General features: G+C 35.4%; 1 protein-coding gene across 5 annotated transcripts in view; it reads right to left on the bottom strand.

The window, feature by feature from the left end:
• The window catches only part of ATG4C (autophagy related 4C cysteine peptidase), a 117,760-nt gene that overhangs the window by 44,538 nt on the left and 55,377 nt on the right, over positions 1-17,845 (bottom strand). For 4 of the 5 annotated variants that reach the window (XM_036911282.2, XM_057500272.1, XM_036911280.2 and 1 more), the window contains 3 exons: positions 16,190-16,423; positions 13,965-14,295; positions 11,977-12,056 (listed from right to left, as the gene is read on the bottom strand). In XM_036911282.2, the coding sequence (XP_036767177.2) occupies positions 11,977-12,056; positions 13,965-14,295; positions 16,190-16,423 (645 nt within the window). The remainder of the gene's footprint in view (positions 1-11,976; positions 12,057-13,964; positions 14,296-16,189; positions 16,424-17,845) is intronic. The other variant, XM_036911283.2, reaches the window with a different exon arrangement.

Below are 17,845 nucleotides of genomic sequence, written 5' to 3'. Positions count from 1 at the left end.
AGAGACAAATACTACCACAAGTAAGACAAAATAATAATATTACCACTGTCATATACAATTTCTTCTTTTCAAATGCTTCTTACTCTTCACCTTCATTCAACATTTATTGAGGGCTTGATATTTATTTAAGTTTTCTGTCCTGGGAGGTTATAAATGCAAATGATTTCAAAGGATCTGGCTCAATCATTCTGGTGTTTTTCCTCCATTTCCAATATAGGTAAAGGCTATGGAATAGTCTTAATTTCATAACAGTGATTCATAGCTTCCCCCTCCACCTGCTACCTTAATCATTGATCTATGAGGAGATAACAGATAATCAAAAGGTCATATTAGTGAATTGTAAGCCTAATATTTAATAGAGGTATTTCTAAAATATTACAGAGCACAGAAAAATAAGCTAATTCTGCCTGATGGGAGTTGGCAAAGGCTTCACAAAAGGTGTAACCTTTGAGCATGTTCTTAAAGAATGAGTAAAAGTTAACAAGCAGCATTTTAACAATAAAGGGCATTCTAAGCAAAGGCAATAATATATGGTATGGTAAAAATTTAATATATGTCCAAGGAATGGTCTGAGGGTTGACAGTACTTTGGTGTATCAGCATGGAAGATAGTACTGGGAGCAGATGCTGGAAATGTAGGACAGGTCAAACTGTAAACTACTTTATATGCTTTAGATGCTAATAAAATTTTAGACTAGAGTTATTAAACAGTCACAGATTTTTAAATTAAGGAGCATGATCAATTTCTTTTGATCAAGTGGATCAAAAAGAGAAAAGATAGGAAAGTCAAGTTAAAGTCCAGTTAGAGATAAATGTCTGATCTAAATCAATGAGACTAGAGAAGAGAGAACAGAATTCAGGGGCTTTTTTAAAGTATAATTGTTAAGCTTTGGTTGACTGGCTAGATATAAGAAACAACAAAAGAGTCAAGAATGACTATATGGACATTTGGACATGATACTATTAGTGAAGAGAAAATAGCAAGAAAGGGGAAGGTAGAGGGAAATGATAAGTTTAGTTTTAACTATGCTGTATTTGAAGTGTTTGTGGACATGTAAATGGAAATACCTGAAGGGAAGGAGAAAATACAAATTATCTCACTTAGTGTAAGTAGCACTAGAAATGTAGCCCTAAAATCCTAGTTGTATAGTGCATAGTCCTAACTATTTAAAGCCATGGAAAACAGATGAGATTATAAAGGAATAGATGTAGAATGAAAGGATAAGAAAATGAATGGAAAGTGAGGCTTAAAAACACTAATGAGGGAGGGGGCGGAAGATGGCGGCGTGAGTAGAGCAGCGGAAATCTCCTCCCAAAACAACATATATCTATGAAAATATAACAAAGACAACCCTTCCTAGAATAAAGACCAGAGGACACAGGACAATATCCAGACCACATCCGCACCTGAGAGAACCCACCGCCTCGCGAAGGGGGTAAGATACAAGCCCCGGCCCCGCGGGAGCCGAGCGCCCCTCCCCCCAGCTCCCGGCGGGAGAAGAGCAGGCAGAGCGGGAGGGAGACGGAGCCCAGGGCTGCCGAACACCCAGCCCCAGCCATCCGGGCCAGAGTGTAGGGCCCTCGATACTGGGAAAACAGGGCAGCAAGAACAGTGAGCAGGCACTGGAGGCTGGGCGACAGAGGACATAAGAAAAGCGCGCGACCATTTTTTTTTTTTTTGCTTTTTTGCTGCTTTGTTTTGGCGAGCGCTGTTTGGAAGTCTTAAAGGGACAGGGACCCCAATATTAGGGAAACAGGGCAGAAAGACCGGTGAGCAGAGGCCTGAGGCTGGCACCGGAGAATAAAGAAAAACGAACAACCACCTTTTTTTTTTTAATTAAAAATTTTTTTTTTTTTAATTAAAAAAATTTTTTTTCTTGTTTTTTTTTGTGGTCGTTGTTTTGTTTTGGCGGGTGCTTTTTGGAAGTCTTAAAGGGGCAGGGCGGGCCACTTAATCCAGAGGTAGGGAATCCGGGACCTCTGGGCACCCTAACCCCTGGGCTGCAGGGAGCAGGGAGGCCCCTTACGGAGATAAATAGCCTCCCAGCAGCTCCTGCTCCAACGCGACTCCACCATTTTGGAGTAGCTGCCCGAGCCAGGCCACGCCCACAGCAACAGCGGAGATTAACTCCATAGCAGCCGGGCAGGAAGCAGAAACTCTGTCTGCGCGCAGCTGCGCAGCACAAGCCACTAGAGGCCGCTGTTCTCCCAGGAGAGGAGGGCCACAAACCAACAAGAAAGGAAGTCCTTCCAGCCGTCACTCGTCCCAGTTCTGCAGACTATTCCTATCACCATGAAAAGGCAAAGCTACAGGCAGACAAAGATCACAGAGACAACACCAGAGAAGGAGACAGACCTAACCAGTCTTCCTGACAAAGAATTCAAAATAAGAATCATAAACATGCTGACAGAGATGCAGAGAAATACGCAAGAAAAATGGGATGAAGTCCGGAAAGAGATCACAGATGCCAGAAAGGAGATCGCAGAAATGAAACAAACTCTGGAAGGGTTTATAAGCAGAATGGATAGAATGCAAGAGGCCATTGATGGAATTGAAATCAGAGAACAGGAACGCATGGAAGCTGACATAGAGAGAGACAAAAGGATCTCCAGGAATGAAACAATATTAAGAGAACTGTGTGACCAATCTAAAAGGAGCAATATCCGTATTATAGGGGTCCCAGAAGAAGAAGAGAGAGGCAAAGAGATGGAAAGTATCTTAGAAGAAATAATTGCTGAAAACTTCCCCACACTGGGGGAGGAAGTAATCAAACAGACCATGGAAATACACAGAACCCCCAACAGAAAGGATCCAAGAAGGGCAACACCAAGACACATAATAATTAAAATGGCAAAGATCAAGGACAAGGAAAGAGTGTTAAAGGCAGCTAGAGAGAAAAAGGTCACCTATAAAGGGAAACCCATCAGGCTAACGTCAGATTTCTCAACAGAAACCCTACAGGCCAGAAGAGAATGGCATGATATATTTAATACAATGAAACAGAAGGGCCTTGAACCAAGGATACTGTATCCAGCACGACTATCATTCAAATATGACGGTGGGATTAAACAAGTCCCAGACAAACAAAAGCTGAGGGAATTTGCTTTCCACAAACCACCTCTACAGAACATCTTACAGGGACTGCTCTAGATGGGAGCACTCCTAGAAAGAGCACAGCACAAAACACCCAACATATGAAGAATCGAGGAGGAGGAACAAGAAGGGAGAGAAGAAAAGAATCTCCAGACAGTGTATATAACAGCTCAATAAGCGAGCTAAGTTAGGCAGTAAGATACTAAAGAGGCTAACCTTGAACCTTTGGTAACCACGAATTTAAAGCCTGCAATGGCAATAAGTACATATCTTTCAATAGTCACCCTAAATGTTAATGGGTTGAATGCACCAATCAAAAGACACAGAGTAACAGAATGGATAAAAAAGCAAGACCCATCTATATGCTGCTTACAAGAAACTCACCTCAAACCCAAAGACATGTACAGACTAAAAGTCAAGGGATGGAAAAACATATTTCAAGCAAACAACAGTGAGAAGAAAGCAGGGGTTGCAGTACTAATATCAGACAAAATAGACTTCAAAACAAAGAAAGTAACAAGAGATAAAGAAGGACACTACATAATGATAAAGGGCTCAGTCAAACAAGAGGATATAACCATTCTAAATATATATGCACCCAACACAGGAGCACCAGCATATGTGAAACAAATACTAACAGAACTAAAGGGGGATATAGACTGCAATGCATTCATTCTAGGAGACTTCAACACACCACTCACCCCAAAGGATAGATCCACTGGGCAGAAAATAAGTAAGGACACGGAAGCACTGAACAACACAGTAGAGCAGATGGACCTAATAGACATCTATAGAACTCTACATCCAAAAGCAGCGGGATATACATTCTTCTCAAGTGCACATGGAACATTCTCCAGAATAGACCACATACTAGGCCACAAAAAGAGCCTCAGAAAATTCCAAAAGATTGAAATCCTACCAACCAACTTTTCAGACCACAAAGGCATAAAACTAGAAATAAACTGTACAAAGAAAGCAAAGAGGCTCACAAACACATGGAGGCTTAACAACACGCTCCTAAATAATCAATGGATCAATGACCAAATCAAAATGGAGATCCAGCAATATATGGAAACAAATGACAACAACAACACTAAGCCCCAACTTCTGTGGGACACAGCAAAAGCAGTCTTAAGAGGAAAGTATATAGCAATCCAAGCATATTTAAAAAAGGAAGAGCAATCCCAAATGAATGGTCTAATGTCACAATTATCAAAATTGGAAAAAGAAGAACAGATGAGGCCTAAGGTCAGGAGAAGGAGGGACATAATAAAGACCAGAGAAGAAATAAATAAAATTGAGAAGAATAAAACAATAGCAAAAATCAATGAAACCAAGAGCTGGTTCTTCGAGAAAATAAACAAAATAGATAAGCCTCTAGCCAGACTTATTAAGAAGAAAAGAGAGTCAACACAAATCAACAGTATCAGAAACGAGAAAGGAAAAATCACGACGGACCCCACGGAAATGCAAAGAATTATTGGAGAATACTATGAAAACCTATATGCTAACAAGCTGGGAAACCTAGGAGAAATGGACAACTTCCTAGAAAAATATAACCTTCCAAGATTGACCCAGGAAGAAACAGAAAATCTAAACAGACCAATTACCAGCAATGAAATTGAAGAGGTAATCAAAAAACTACCAAAGAACAAAACCCCCGGGCCAGATGGATTTACCTCGGAATTTTATCAGACATACAGGGAAGACATAATACCCATTCTCCTTAAAGTCTTCCAAAAAATAGAGGAGGAGGGGATACTCCCAAACTCATTCTATGAAGCTAACATCACCCTAATACCAAAACCAGGCAAAGACCCCACCAAAAAAGAAAACTACAGACCAATATCCCTGATGAACGTAGATGCAAAAATACTCAACAAAATATTAGCAAACCGAATTCAAAAATACATCAAAAGGATCATACACCATGACCAAGTGGGATTCATTCCAGGGATGCAAGGATGGTACAACATTCGAAAGTCCATCAACATCATCCACCACATCAACAAAAAGAAAGACAAAAACCACATGATCATCTCCATAGATGCTGAAAAAGCATTTGACAAAGTTCAACATCCATTCATGTTAAAAACTCTCAGCAAAATGGGAATAGAGGGCAAGTACCTCAACATAATAAAGGCCATCTATGATAAACCCACAGCCAACATTATATTGAACAGCGAGAAGCTGAAAGCATTTCCTCTGAGATCGGGAACTAGACAGGGATGCCCACTCTCTCCACTGTTATTTAACATAGTACTGGAGGTCCTAGCCACGGCAATCAGACAAAATAAAGAAATACAAGGAATCCAGATTGGTAAAGAAGAAGTTAAACTGTCACTATTTGCAGATGACATGATACTGTACATAAAAAACCCTAAAGACTCCACCCCAAAACTACTAGAACTGATATCGGAATACAGCAAAGTCGCAGGATACAAAATCAACACACAGAAATCTGTGGCTTTCCTATACACTAACAATGAACCAACAGAGAGAGAAATCAGGAAAACAACTCCATTCACAATTGCATCAAAAAAAATAAAATACCTAGGAATAAACCTAACCAAAGAAGTGAAAGACTTATACTCTGAAAACTACAAGTCACTCTTAAGAGAAATTAAAGGGGACACTAACAGATGGAAACTCATCCCACGCTCGTGGCTAGGAAGAATTAATATCGTTAAAATGGCCATCCTGCCCAAAGCAATATACAGATTTGATGCAATCCCTATGAAACTACCAGCAACATTCTTCAATGAACTGGAACAAATAATTCAAAAATTCATATGGAAACACCAAAGACCCCGAATAGCCAAAGCAATCCTGAGAAAGAAGAATAAAGTAGGGGGGATCTCACTCCCCAACTTCAAGCTCTACTATAAAGCCATAGTAATCAAGACAATTTGGTACTGGCACAAGAGCAGAGCCACAGACCAATGGAACAGACTAGAGAATCCAGACATTAACCCAGACATATATGGTCAATTAATATTTGATAAAGGAGCCATGGACATACAATGGCGAAATGACAGTCTCTTCAACAGGTGGTGCTGGCAAAACTGGACAGCTACATGTAGGAGAATGAAACTGGACCATTGTCTAACCCCATATACAAAAGTAAACTCAAAATGGATCAAAGACCTGAATGTAAGCCAGGAAACCATTAAACTCCTGGAAGAAAACATAGGCGAAAACCTCTTAGACATAAACATGAGTGACCTCTTCTTGAACATATCTCCCCGGGCAAGGAAAACAACAGCAAAAATGAGTAAGTGGGACTATATTAAGCTGAAAAGCTTCTGTACAGCAAAAGACACCATCAATAGAACAAGAAGGATCCCTACAGTATGGGAGAATATATTTGAAAATGACACATCCGATAAAGGCTTGACGTCCAGAATATATAAGGAGCTCTCACGCCTCAACAAACAAAAAACAAATAACCCAATTAAAAAATGGGCAGAGGAACTGAACAGACAGTTCTCCAAAAAAGAAATACAGATGGCCAACAGACACATGAAAAGATGCTCCACATCGCTAATTATCAGAGAAATGCAAATTAAAACTACAATGAGGTATCACCTCACACCAGTAAGGATGGCTGCCATCCAAAAGACAAACAACAACAAATGTTGGCGAGGCTGTGGAGAAAGGGGAACCCTCCTACACTGCTGGTGGGAATGTAAGTTAGTTCAACCATTGTGGAAAGCAGTATGGAGGTACATCAAAATGCTCAAAACAGACTTACCATTTGACCCAGGAATTCCACTCCTAGGAATTTACCCTAAGAATGCAGCAATCAAGTTTGAGAAAGACAGATGCACCCCTATGTTTATTGCAGCACTATTCACAATAGCCAAGAATTGGAAGCAACCTAAATGTCCATCAATAGATGAATGGATAAAGAAGATGTGGTACATATACACAATGGAATACTACTCAGCTATAAGAAAAGGGCAAATCCAATCATTTGCAGCAACATGGATGGAGCTGGAGGGTATTATGCTCAGTGAAACAAGCCAAGCGGAGAAAGAGAAATACCAAATGATTTCACTTATCTGTGGAATATAAGAACAAAGGAAAAACTGAAGGAACAAAACAGCAGCAGAATCACAGAACTCAAGAATGGACTAACAGGTACCAAAGGGAAAGGGACTGGGGAGGATGGGTGGGTAGGGAGGGATAAGGGGGGGAGAAGTAGGGGGGTATTAAGATTAACATGCATGGGGGGGTAGGAGAAAAGGGAGGGCTGTACAACACAGAGAAGGCAAGTAGTGATTCTACAACATTTTGCTATGCTGATGGACAGTTACTGTAAAGGGGTTTATAGGGGAGACCTGGTATAGGGGAGAGCCTAGTAAACATAATATTCGTCATGTAAGTGTAGATTAGTGATAGCAAAAAAAAAAAAAAAAAAAGGGCAGTTCCTGTGTGGTAACCTCCAACGAGTTCTACACAAGGGTATAAAGGGCATATAAAAGTGTAGGCAAAGGGTCTGTTTGTGTTTATACAGAGGATCAAAGCCTAATTGGGCTACCCCGAAAATTAACTAAGATACGATATGAAAAAGAACTTCCAACATCTGCACCCTCTGGAAGACTCATGCCAGAAGATGATCATCAAAAAACCCCAACAAAGATCCACGCACTGCTACAGCTGTAGATGCACTCATCCCACCAGTTCCTGGACCTGCCATGGGAATGAGGAAGGAGATATCTAAGCTGGCCTGTGCATACAGTAAAACAACAAAATTGGACTGGATCTATACTGTTGGAACTCAACCAAGAATTTGGAGAAGTGCAAATTGTAGCGCTCCAAAGTCTTACAACTACAAACTATTTATTGTTAAAAGAACATATGGAATGTGAACAGTCCCCAGGAATGGGTTGTTTTAATTTGTCTGATTTCTCTCAGACTGTTCAAGTTCATTTGGACAATATCCACCATATCATAGATAAGTTTTCACAAATGCCTAAGGTGCCTAACTGGTTTTCTTGGTTTCACTGCAGATGGCTGGTAATTACAGATATGCTTTGGTTATGTAACTATACTCCTATTATGTTAATGTGTGTGTGCAATTTAAGTAGTAGCTTAAAACCTATACATGCTGAAGTTACTCTACAAGAAGATATATCAAAGAAATAATCAATCTTCCCATGTTTTCTTCCGCCTGCTACTTCTATAGCTTTTCTTCTTCCCTCCTAATTACAACCCTTAAATAGAATTCGTGCCTCATATCAAATTTACCGAGTATCATAATTCTTCCAAGTGGTAAAGATACCTCAAGACAAATGCTGGGCATAGAAGCCACAGGGCATAAATATGCAAAGAAGTAAAAAGCTAACTTTTTCAAACAATAAGGCTTCTCTCTCACTTACCAACTTCACATTTCCCTGTATGGCCCCGGAAGATGACTGGTTAGCCAGAGACGGGTAAGATTCCTCAAGGGAGGAACAACCTAAGACAGGCACAGTCGCAGGGGGGCCATCAGGTGAGAAATTGGGGATCAACAGAGGTGAGGCTTAGAACCTCACCCCCCCGTTCTGAGAGAAATCTTCTGCATACGTGGATGTTTTATTGCCCTGGTCTAGCTTGGATTAACACATAGTCTACAGGCACACACCTGATCATCTACATGTGCTCTCTTACAACACTAAACTATGTTTTCTACCTTTATCTTGTATCTACCTACCACTTCAGCATTTTATTAAAAATAATAATAATAAAGAGAGAAATGTGGTATCCACATATAAATCAAGTATAAAAACCAAATGAGTATTCATATTTGAACTGACTGTTTATAGTTCATAATGCATGAGCAAAACCGAAAGTTTCTGTGATGACTGCCCTTGTACTGTTCACTATGTAACTTATTCATTATGTAAGAATTTGTTCTACATGTAAAAACTTGTTTGTTATGCCTCAGAAGATTGGAGACTGACAAAAATTAGGCTTGGGGTGGAATAATGATTGTGCATTGAGCATTGACTCCCCTATACAGAATTTTATTGTCGTTAACAACCATTTGATCAATAAATATGAGAGATGCCCTCACAAAAAAAAAAAAAAAAAGGACAGACTTCCAATGGTAAAATAAATTAGTAACCGGGATGTAATGTATAGCATAAGGAATATAGTCAAGATATTGTAACAGCCTGGTAGGGTGATAGCTGGAACCTAGAATTATGTATATAAATGTTCTACCACTGTGTTGTACACTTGAAACTCATGTAATGTAATACTGTGTGTCAACTACCCTTCAATAAAAAATAATTATTAAAAAAAAAAAAAAAAAAAAAAAGAAAATAAAGACTTTATAACTTAAAAAAAAAAAAAACACTAATGAGTAGATGGACAGAAATTAATAAAATCTGGCTTCACATAACTCCTGACCCTACAATGTACCGAAATATATTATATTAATATAAACTCTCCCTTGAGGACTCTTAACGTCAATGTTAAATATAAGATCTACTTTAAATTACACAAACCATTTATATAATGACTAACTTTGTGTTAACTAACAACATGTAACACTTAAAGACCAAAGCTGACTGATATCAATAAAAGCACAAAAGGCAAATTCATGAATTTATTTAAAGACTAATTGTTTAAGTACATCCTTTGGCTTAATTAGAACTCTTAACACAGCAAATTTTATTTGCAAGATTTCCTATTTGAGAAACATAGAACCTGTAAAACTCACACATTCATCTGAAGATGTACAATTTTCATGTTCATATGGCTGTAATCATGGCTATTAGTCTTTCTTAAAAACTAATTAACCTTAACAAAAGGCCAAACAAAATGTATGTATATTTGGTAACCATTATTTCCAAACTAGGAACACTAGTCAGTTAGGGAAGGATAACCTCAAGCATTTTGTAAATACCCTTATATGAAACATGATTGAAAAGATACTTAATTTTCCCAAAACATTAACATATTTTATCCTGTTAACAGAATTTCTGTAAAAAGTAAATTTAATCACATAAGTTGCATTATTTTGAAGGTACTTTTATTTTATTAGGAGCTCAATGTCTTTATTTTATCCCCAACTAAGTTTCAAAATCACTATAGATACTAGTCTTTCAACAGAAGACCTGAAACAATAAAACAAAGCAAAATTCTGCACAACAGTTGAATCTTTATCAGATGATTTGCTTAAGTACTAGTGAGAAACATACAAAGCTGAGAATTTTCCTTCCTTGAAACACATCCACCAATGAGATAGTATCTGGCAGACATGCAGCCCAAGTATATACTTATGTTAAGTTTTCCCAAGTTGTCATTTAAATATTAGAATGTTTTTTATTTTTTTCCAAGTAGCTTGTTCTAATGAACCTAGAATCTCTTTTTTTATTTGAACTTTTTTTATTAGAATATAGTTGATACAGAATATTGGTTTCAGTTGTACACCATAGTAAACTGGTAATAATATACTTACCACAGTAATTGTAGTTAATCCCTATTACTATACCAAGGTATTACAATATTATCAGTTTTATGCTCTGTGCTGTATTTCCATTCCTGTGACTATTTACATTGTAATTTGAGGTTTATTCCTCTTTATCCCCTTCACCCATCTCACCCATCTCCCCATCCCCCTACCCAACTGAAATTTTTCTTAAGAACTTATTTTAATATTTGAACTAATAATTCTTAGTGTATATTCAATCAAGAAATATTTAACAAGTGCCTACTACATGTAAGGTGCGAAGTAGGAACAAAAATGTGTAAGACATAGTCCCTACCTCCATAATCATTCACAGAATAATTAAGATAAACTAAATACATATGAAAAGTCCGAACATAAATGGGGATGGGAAAACTATAGACAATCGTATGTAAAAGAATAAAATTGGACTATCTCACACCATACACAAAAAAAATTAACTCAAAATCGATCAAAGATTTGAACATAAGACCTGAAACCATAAAACTCCTAAAAGAGAACACAGGTGGCAAGCTTCTTGACATTGGTCTCAGAGATGATTTTTTGGACTTGAAACCAAAAGCAAATCAACAAAAGCAAAAATAAACAAGTGGGAATACATCAAACTAAAAAGCTTCCACACAGCAAAGTAAATCACCAACAAAATAAAACGGCACCCTACCAAACACAAGAAAATACTTGCAAATCATGTGTCTCATAAGAGATCGGTATTCAAAATATATAAAAAACTCATATAACACAGTAACAACAACAACAAAATCTTATTTAAAATTGGGCAAAAGATATGAATACACATTTTTCCAAAGAAGACATTTTCCAAAGCTGGACAACAGACACATGAAAAGATGCTCAACATCACTAATCATCAAGGAAATGCAAATCAAAACCACAATGAGACATCACCTCACACTTTTAGAATAGCTATAACAAAAAGACAAAAAAAAAAAAAATAACAAGTGTTAGCAAGGATGTGGAGAAAAGGGAACAGTTACTGTGGGTAGGAATGTAAATTGGTACAGCCACTATGGAAAACAGTATGGATGTTCCATATAAAATTAAAAATAGAGCTACTAAATGATCCAGCAATTCCATTTCTGGATATTTACCTGAAGAAAACAAAAACACTAACTCAAAAAGATATATGCACCCCCATGTTCACTGCAGCATTACTTACAATAGCCAATATATGGAAGAAATTTAAGTGTCCAGTGATGTATGAATGGATATAGAAAATGTAATGAAAAAGTTTTTTTAAATATGTATGGTGACAGATGTTAACTAGACTTATTGTGACTATTTTTCAATATACACAAATATCAAATATTATGTTGTACACCTGAAAATAACAGTGTTACATGTTAATTATATCTAAATTTTTTAAAGTCTGACCAAATAAACAGATAAAAATTAGAATTACATACTTTCCTCACCTGTACAATCTTGCGCAACATAAATAGTTATTCCTTGTAAATCAGGGTGTCTTGCTTCTTCAACTGCTTTTCTAAGAAAAATAACAAGCATCATCCTTTAAAATCCTAACTAACATTTCCAGTTAATAACTAACGATTTAACTTAAGGGAAAAGAAAGTCATCATTTTCTTAACTTTCCTCTTTAACCTATAATCTTTTCAAAACTACTTGAATGGTATCAAAACTCAGGTCAATTTCTTCCAACTAGAATGCTACACGAAATTACTCAAAGAACATTAAAATATAAGCTACAAAATATGTGAAAAATTCTAGGGTATAAAGCTGTAAATCCCACCCCCCAAAAAAAGGATTTCTCTCACTCACTCACCTGGCTATATTAAATGTTTTCCAACCAGTGGTATAACAATATGCTTCAAGGTTTGCTTCATATTAACTTACATTACTAACTAGCAGTGAATTACTGCATTATTGTCCTCTGGTACATATGAAACTTTCACACTTTTTTTCATTTCTTTAAACAATAGCATGACCTATTTTCCTTCATTCAAAAACCTATATAACCTGAACAAATGGATTTTCTAATCTAAAGTCTTAGAATTGCATAAGTAAAACTGCTTTTTTTTACTTGAAAAACACTTCTAAGTGAGTGTAATGTTTTCATATCATTGAGAACATGATATGAAAAACATCACAACAATCTGTAAAAGGAAATTATGCAAACTACTGATATACAAATTGTATAATACAAATTAGACAAATATCAATATTTTTACTTAACTGTATCTTTATAATTTTTTAACAACATATCTTATTATGCATGTTTGTATGTGTTAATATAGAAGAAGGATCAGCAAACTATAACCCATAGACCAAATATGACCTCTGGCCTGTTTTTGTACAGCCTACAGGCTAAGAATGGTTTTTATAGCTTTCTAGGGTTGTAAAACCAAAAAAGAAAAGAAAAATGGATAACAGAGCCTTACATGCCCTGCAAAGCCTAAAATATTTACTATCAGTCCTTTTATAAAACACTGTGCTCTGATCCCTGGAGTAGAGAACATAACATTCTGAAGAAAAGAAACTAGCCTTTTGTGATTATAATTTTATAAATATCATATAAGCTGGACTTAATATTATTATTAACAATCTGTTTGATAACATTAGAAAAATACTTTTCAAATGTAAGCATCTTGTCTATAAAATATAAAAGCCTGTTAATATGCAAAATATTTTGTAGTAACTTCAATATATACGATTCTTAATAAATTTAATATGCAAAATATTTTGTAATAACTTCAATATTTATACAAATTTACTATAATATACTATACTTGGATAACATATTAAATATTTGGTATATAATATGGGACACACAACAAATAAGACAACATTTTTAAAAACTTAAGTAATATCCAAATACATGGCACACAAAAAGGTGAGGCATAGTGAAATCTGACTTTTGACTTTTTTTCTAACTACTCTGAATGTCACAGACCCTTTTCTTTTACTATGATATAATTATAATATTAATAGTCCCATACATTTACAATTCACAGAATTTGATGTGTGCAAAGAAATGCTGAAAACATCAATTTTAGCTCTTGACATTTCATTACACTATCAGTACGTTACAGCCCCCAGGTTACACTATCAAAAAAAAAACTATAATGTTATGCATGTTCCAAGGTTGAAGAGTTGTTAGTTTTTAGAACATTTCAATAAGGTGGTCTAATGAAAACCTGGTTGGAGAGAGATCTTGAATATCTATACCTACAAACAAAAGAAGAAATATTTGTCAGTAGATAAATTAAATGCAACTACAGTCACAATGTCTTATTTTTTCCCTATTAGCAAATGAAAGCTCCTTTAAGAATATTCTCATACAGTTAGTTTCAATTACATATATGTGCACTGCAAAAATCTGTATATAAGCCTGATGACCTCTGCCATAAGGTGAAAGATTTTAAAACAATTTTACCTTAAAATGTGAGCAACCACAGCTGGTCCATACCAATCTCCAGCTTTTTTCCCAGACGTCTTTCCATATTCTATTAGTTGATGTAAACCAAAGAGAGCCGAGGGGGAATCACCAAACCAAGAGACGATTTTCCTGTGATAAATTTCATTTCTCACTTCATGATCATCAACGTATCTCCCGACTGTTTCCTTCTGAGAAATTGTTGAGATTTTGAGTTCTCTTTCTCCTGAAAGTGATGCTTCAAATGATGCAGTAAATTTTTTTACAGTGTTGGAAGTCCATGATTCAGAGTCCGAATTTTCAATGTTCAAAGCATCAGGCCAGGTCCAAGCTATAGTAGTTGCAAAGCAAGGTGTTCAGATCTTTTAAATAGTTAGACTTTAACACTTCTACTAAAATGAGTATGCAGCATTTAAAGTCATATGGGTCACTGAACTAAAACGGTGAACTCAGAAATAAACAAATTTATAGAGACAGAAAGTAGACTAATGTGTACACAGAATGAGAAGGGATATTGGGAATGAATACTATAGCTATGAGGTTTCTTTTGAGGGTGATGAAAATGTCCTAAAATTAGATTATGGTGATGGCTGCAGAATTCTGTAAATATACTAAAAACCACTGAATTGTTCGCTTCAAATGAGTGAATGTATGGTATGTAGACTGTATCTCAATAACACTGCTTAAAAAAAACATACAATCAGAAGAAATACACCAATACATCAATGATATTTACTTTTGAGTAGTAATACTACTCTCTGGACGTTTCTGTAGTTTCTAAAATTTCTAAAATGAGAATACCTTACATATAATCAGGAAAAAATTACCAAAATGAAAGACAAAAAGAGAAAAAATAGCAAACTCAGTTACAAATGGACAATTCTAGATTATGTTTTTCTTTCTTTCTTTTTTTTTACAAATGGACAATTCTAGATTATGTTTTTCTTTCTTTTTTTTCTTTTCTTTGACAGTGCTGGGATGGAATAAAGACTTCTGTATTCCATTACCAGTACAGTTTGTCAGATATCCAGTCTTGACTATGCAGAGGCACAATAAACATATTCACTAACATCCATAGTATTTATGAGAGAATAACTTCATAAATAGATTTTGTTTTGGTTATGTCTTATAATAGAAGTCTAACCATGTAAATCTTAAAATTCTTTTCAAATATGTTTTTCTCATATAGTCCTTTCAGAATAATTTAATCATTGTTTATGGAGTAATATCAATTCTCTAGTAAATGTAAACCTAATACATGAAGCCCCGGTAATGATCAAAGATCCCCAAAAAATCAACTATATCCACTACTTCACTGATTTTAATAACAAGACAGTCCCTAAACATATATATATAATTTTAAGTTAACAAAAGGAGTCACACCCTCAGAGACCTAGTCAGGACTGTGAAAAATATTCCAATCCTTGCCCAGGATTGCACAGGACTATAAATAAATCATCCCAGAAAAATTTTTAATTATTTTTCCTTGCATTATCCACATCACTCTTGAAGAAACATTCTCTATAAATGATCTCATCAATAATCTCTAAAGAAAAGTTACTAAATATTATCACACTATATTGCAGGGATATTGTCTAACACTTTAAAAACTATTATAATACTCGGTAATAAACAGATAGATGGCCTAAAATGGCAAACTAAAATCCTCCTACAAATGTACATATTATAAAAACTGAACTAATAGAAATGTTTAGAAAGGTACACAACAGAAAAAAATTAGATATATATGTTAAGTATCAATGATACTTATAAAGATAAAAACAATTTTAAAGCATTACTGATATGCAGAGAGAAACCAGTGTAAAATGTCTTAAGATTTAAATAATGTAAAATATTAACTATCTGCTTAGTCACTGCTCAACTGACCTGCCCAGTCAATTGAACTGGATATAAAACAGAGTTCAATCAAAAACAACTAAATAACAACAACAAAAATCCAAAGCCTACTAAAAATTGAACTTACTTAACTCATAGTGGTAGTCAAGAATACAAGGTACCTTTAACCTTTATTTTTTAAAGGGGAATCATGATGAAAATTTACATGTAAGTTGTAACTGGCCCAGTTCAATAAAGATATAATATGCTGGATTTCTTATGACTTTAGAAGATGTGAAGGAGTAAACAATTTAACCTTGGAATTATGTGCAGTTTGCAAGCTGGACTTCAAATTAAAAACAAACACATGAAAAACAGACTTGATTTACCTCTACCAAGAAAGTATAGTATCAGTCCTTGAGCCAATAGCATCTGGCCAGTTCTTAATGTACAGCCCCAACCACAGTCTGTTGTCAAAGCTGAGCCTTCTATTTGAGGAAATCCTTCCCTGTAGGTCAGCCATATTCTTGAAATGAAATCTTTACGAAATTCTTCTACATTTCCCGCAATTACATGATCTTCTATTGTACACCCTGATCTTGCAGGTAACAGTTTATTTTCATCTACAAAACAAAAATATAAACTATAATCTAAATATATGCAAAGAAATGTCAATAATGTATTATATTGCCACTACTGTCCCTAAAATATGGAGGATTTTTTTCAATTTAAAGGAAAATAAATTTACTCTGCCTAATCAGGCTACTGTGAAACTCAGAATGAATGCTTAAATGTTTTGTACATTATAACACTAATATATGGTATTATCAGTAATACTGTAATTAATAATAATATCCTATACTCCAAATATAATGAACTCTTATAAGGGGATAAGATAAAAACGTCCTTTGCCTCATTTGGCTCAGGATATAGATATTAGTACTCTCTGAAATGAGATTTGCAAAGAAAATATCACAATTTGTCAATATATGAAAATGAATATAACACATAAACTAGTTCTTAAAATCAAATACACTGTGCACATTGTATTTGCTATCATGAATATTTATACCCAAATTACAAAAACAAACCTAATAAGCTTAGAGTGAGAATATAAAATTCTTAAATAGGTAATTATCCCTTCATGGTGAAATATAATTTTAATAAATTGTTGCTACTCATATATATCATTTTTAAAGGTTTTTCCAAATTTGATTATCTCTAACACAATTTCTATATGAAAACTGTGGTCACTGTTTGCCAAATAATTTACAAAACACTCAGTGCTCAGCACTTACAAGTGCTCAAAATGAACTAACATTCCTTGACTACTCCCAGAGAGAGTGTCTTGTTCATAATTACAATCTCATGCAGCACAGTGCCTACACAGGTAGATCCTAATAAATGTTGGTTGGTTTGGGTGAATGGATGCTGTCCCACCAACTTCTAGCTGGTTTTGCTTCGAGTGAGAAATTTTATGTCATCCTATCTTTGTATATAATGTGTCATCTTTTTCTTGACTGCTCTTAAGATTTTTTTCTTTACATTAGTGTGGAACAATATAGTTATGATATGCATTTGTGTAAATTTCTTCATGTTTCTTGTGCCTGGGTTTTGTTGAGCTTCTTGGACCTGTTGGTTCATAGATTTCATTACATTTGAATTTTCTCAGACATTTTGTCTTCAAATATTTTTCTGTCCACCCCCTCTCTTTTCTCTCCTTCTGAGTCTCCAATTACACATATGTTACATGGATGAAATTGTGCACAGTCCACTGATGCTCTTTTATTCTTATTTTTAAACTCTTTTTCCTTTCTATGTTTTATTTTGGATAGGTCCTATTGCTATGTCCTCAAATTTGCCAGTCTTACAGTCTTTTCCACAGCAACGTCTAATCTTCTATAGATCCCAGTCAGTATATTTTTCATCTTGAATGTTGTAGTTTATATATCTAGGAGCTCCATTTCTTTTAAAAAACTGTTGTTTCTTACCTTTTTGAGCATATGTACTATAGTTGTAATAACCATTTTAACACCCTTGTTTGC

The sequence above is a fragment of the Manis pentadactyla genome, chromosome 4 (genome assembly GCF_030020395.1).
Source record: "Manis pentadactyla isolate mManPen7 chromosome 4, mManPen7.hap1, whole genome shotgun sequence".
Taxonomy (NCBI): domain Eukaryota; kingdom Metazoa; phylum Chordata; class Mammalia; order Pholidota; family Manidae; genus Manis; species Manis pentadactyla.
This window is presented reverse-complemented; position numbering and strand designations above follow the sequence as displayed.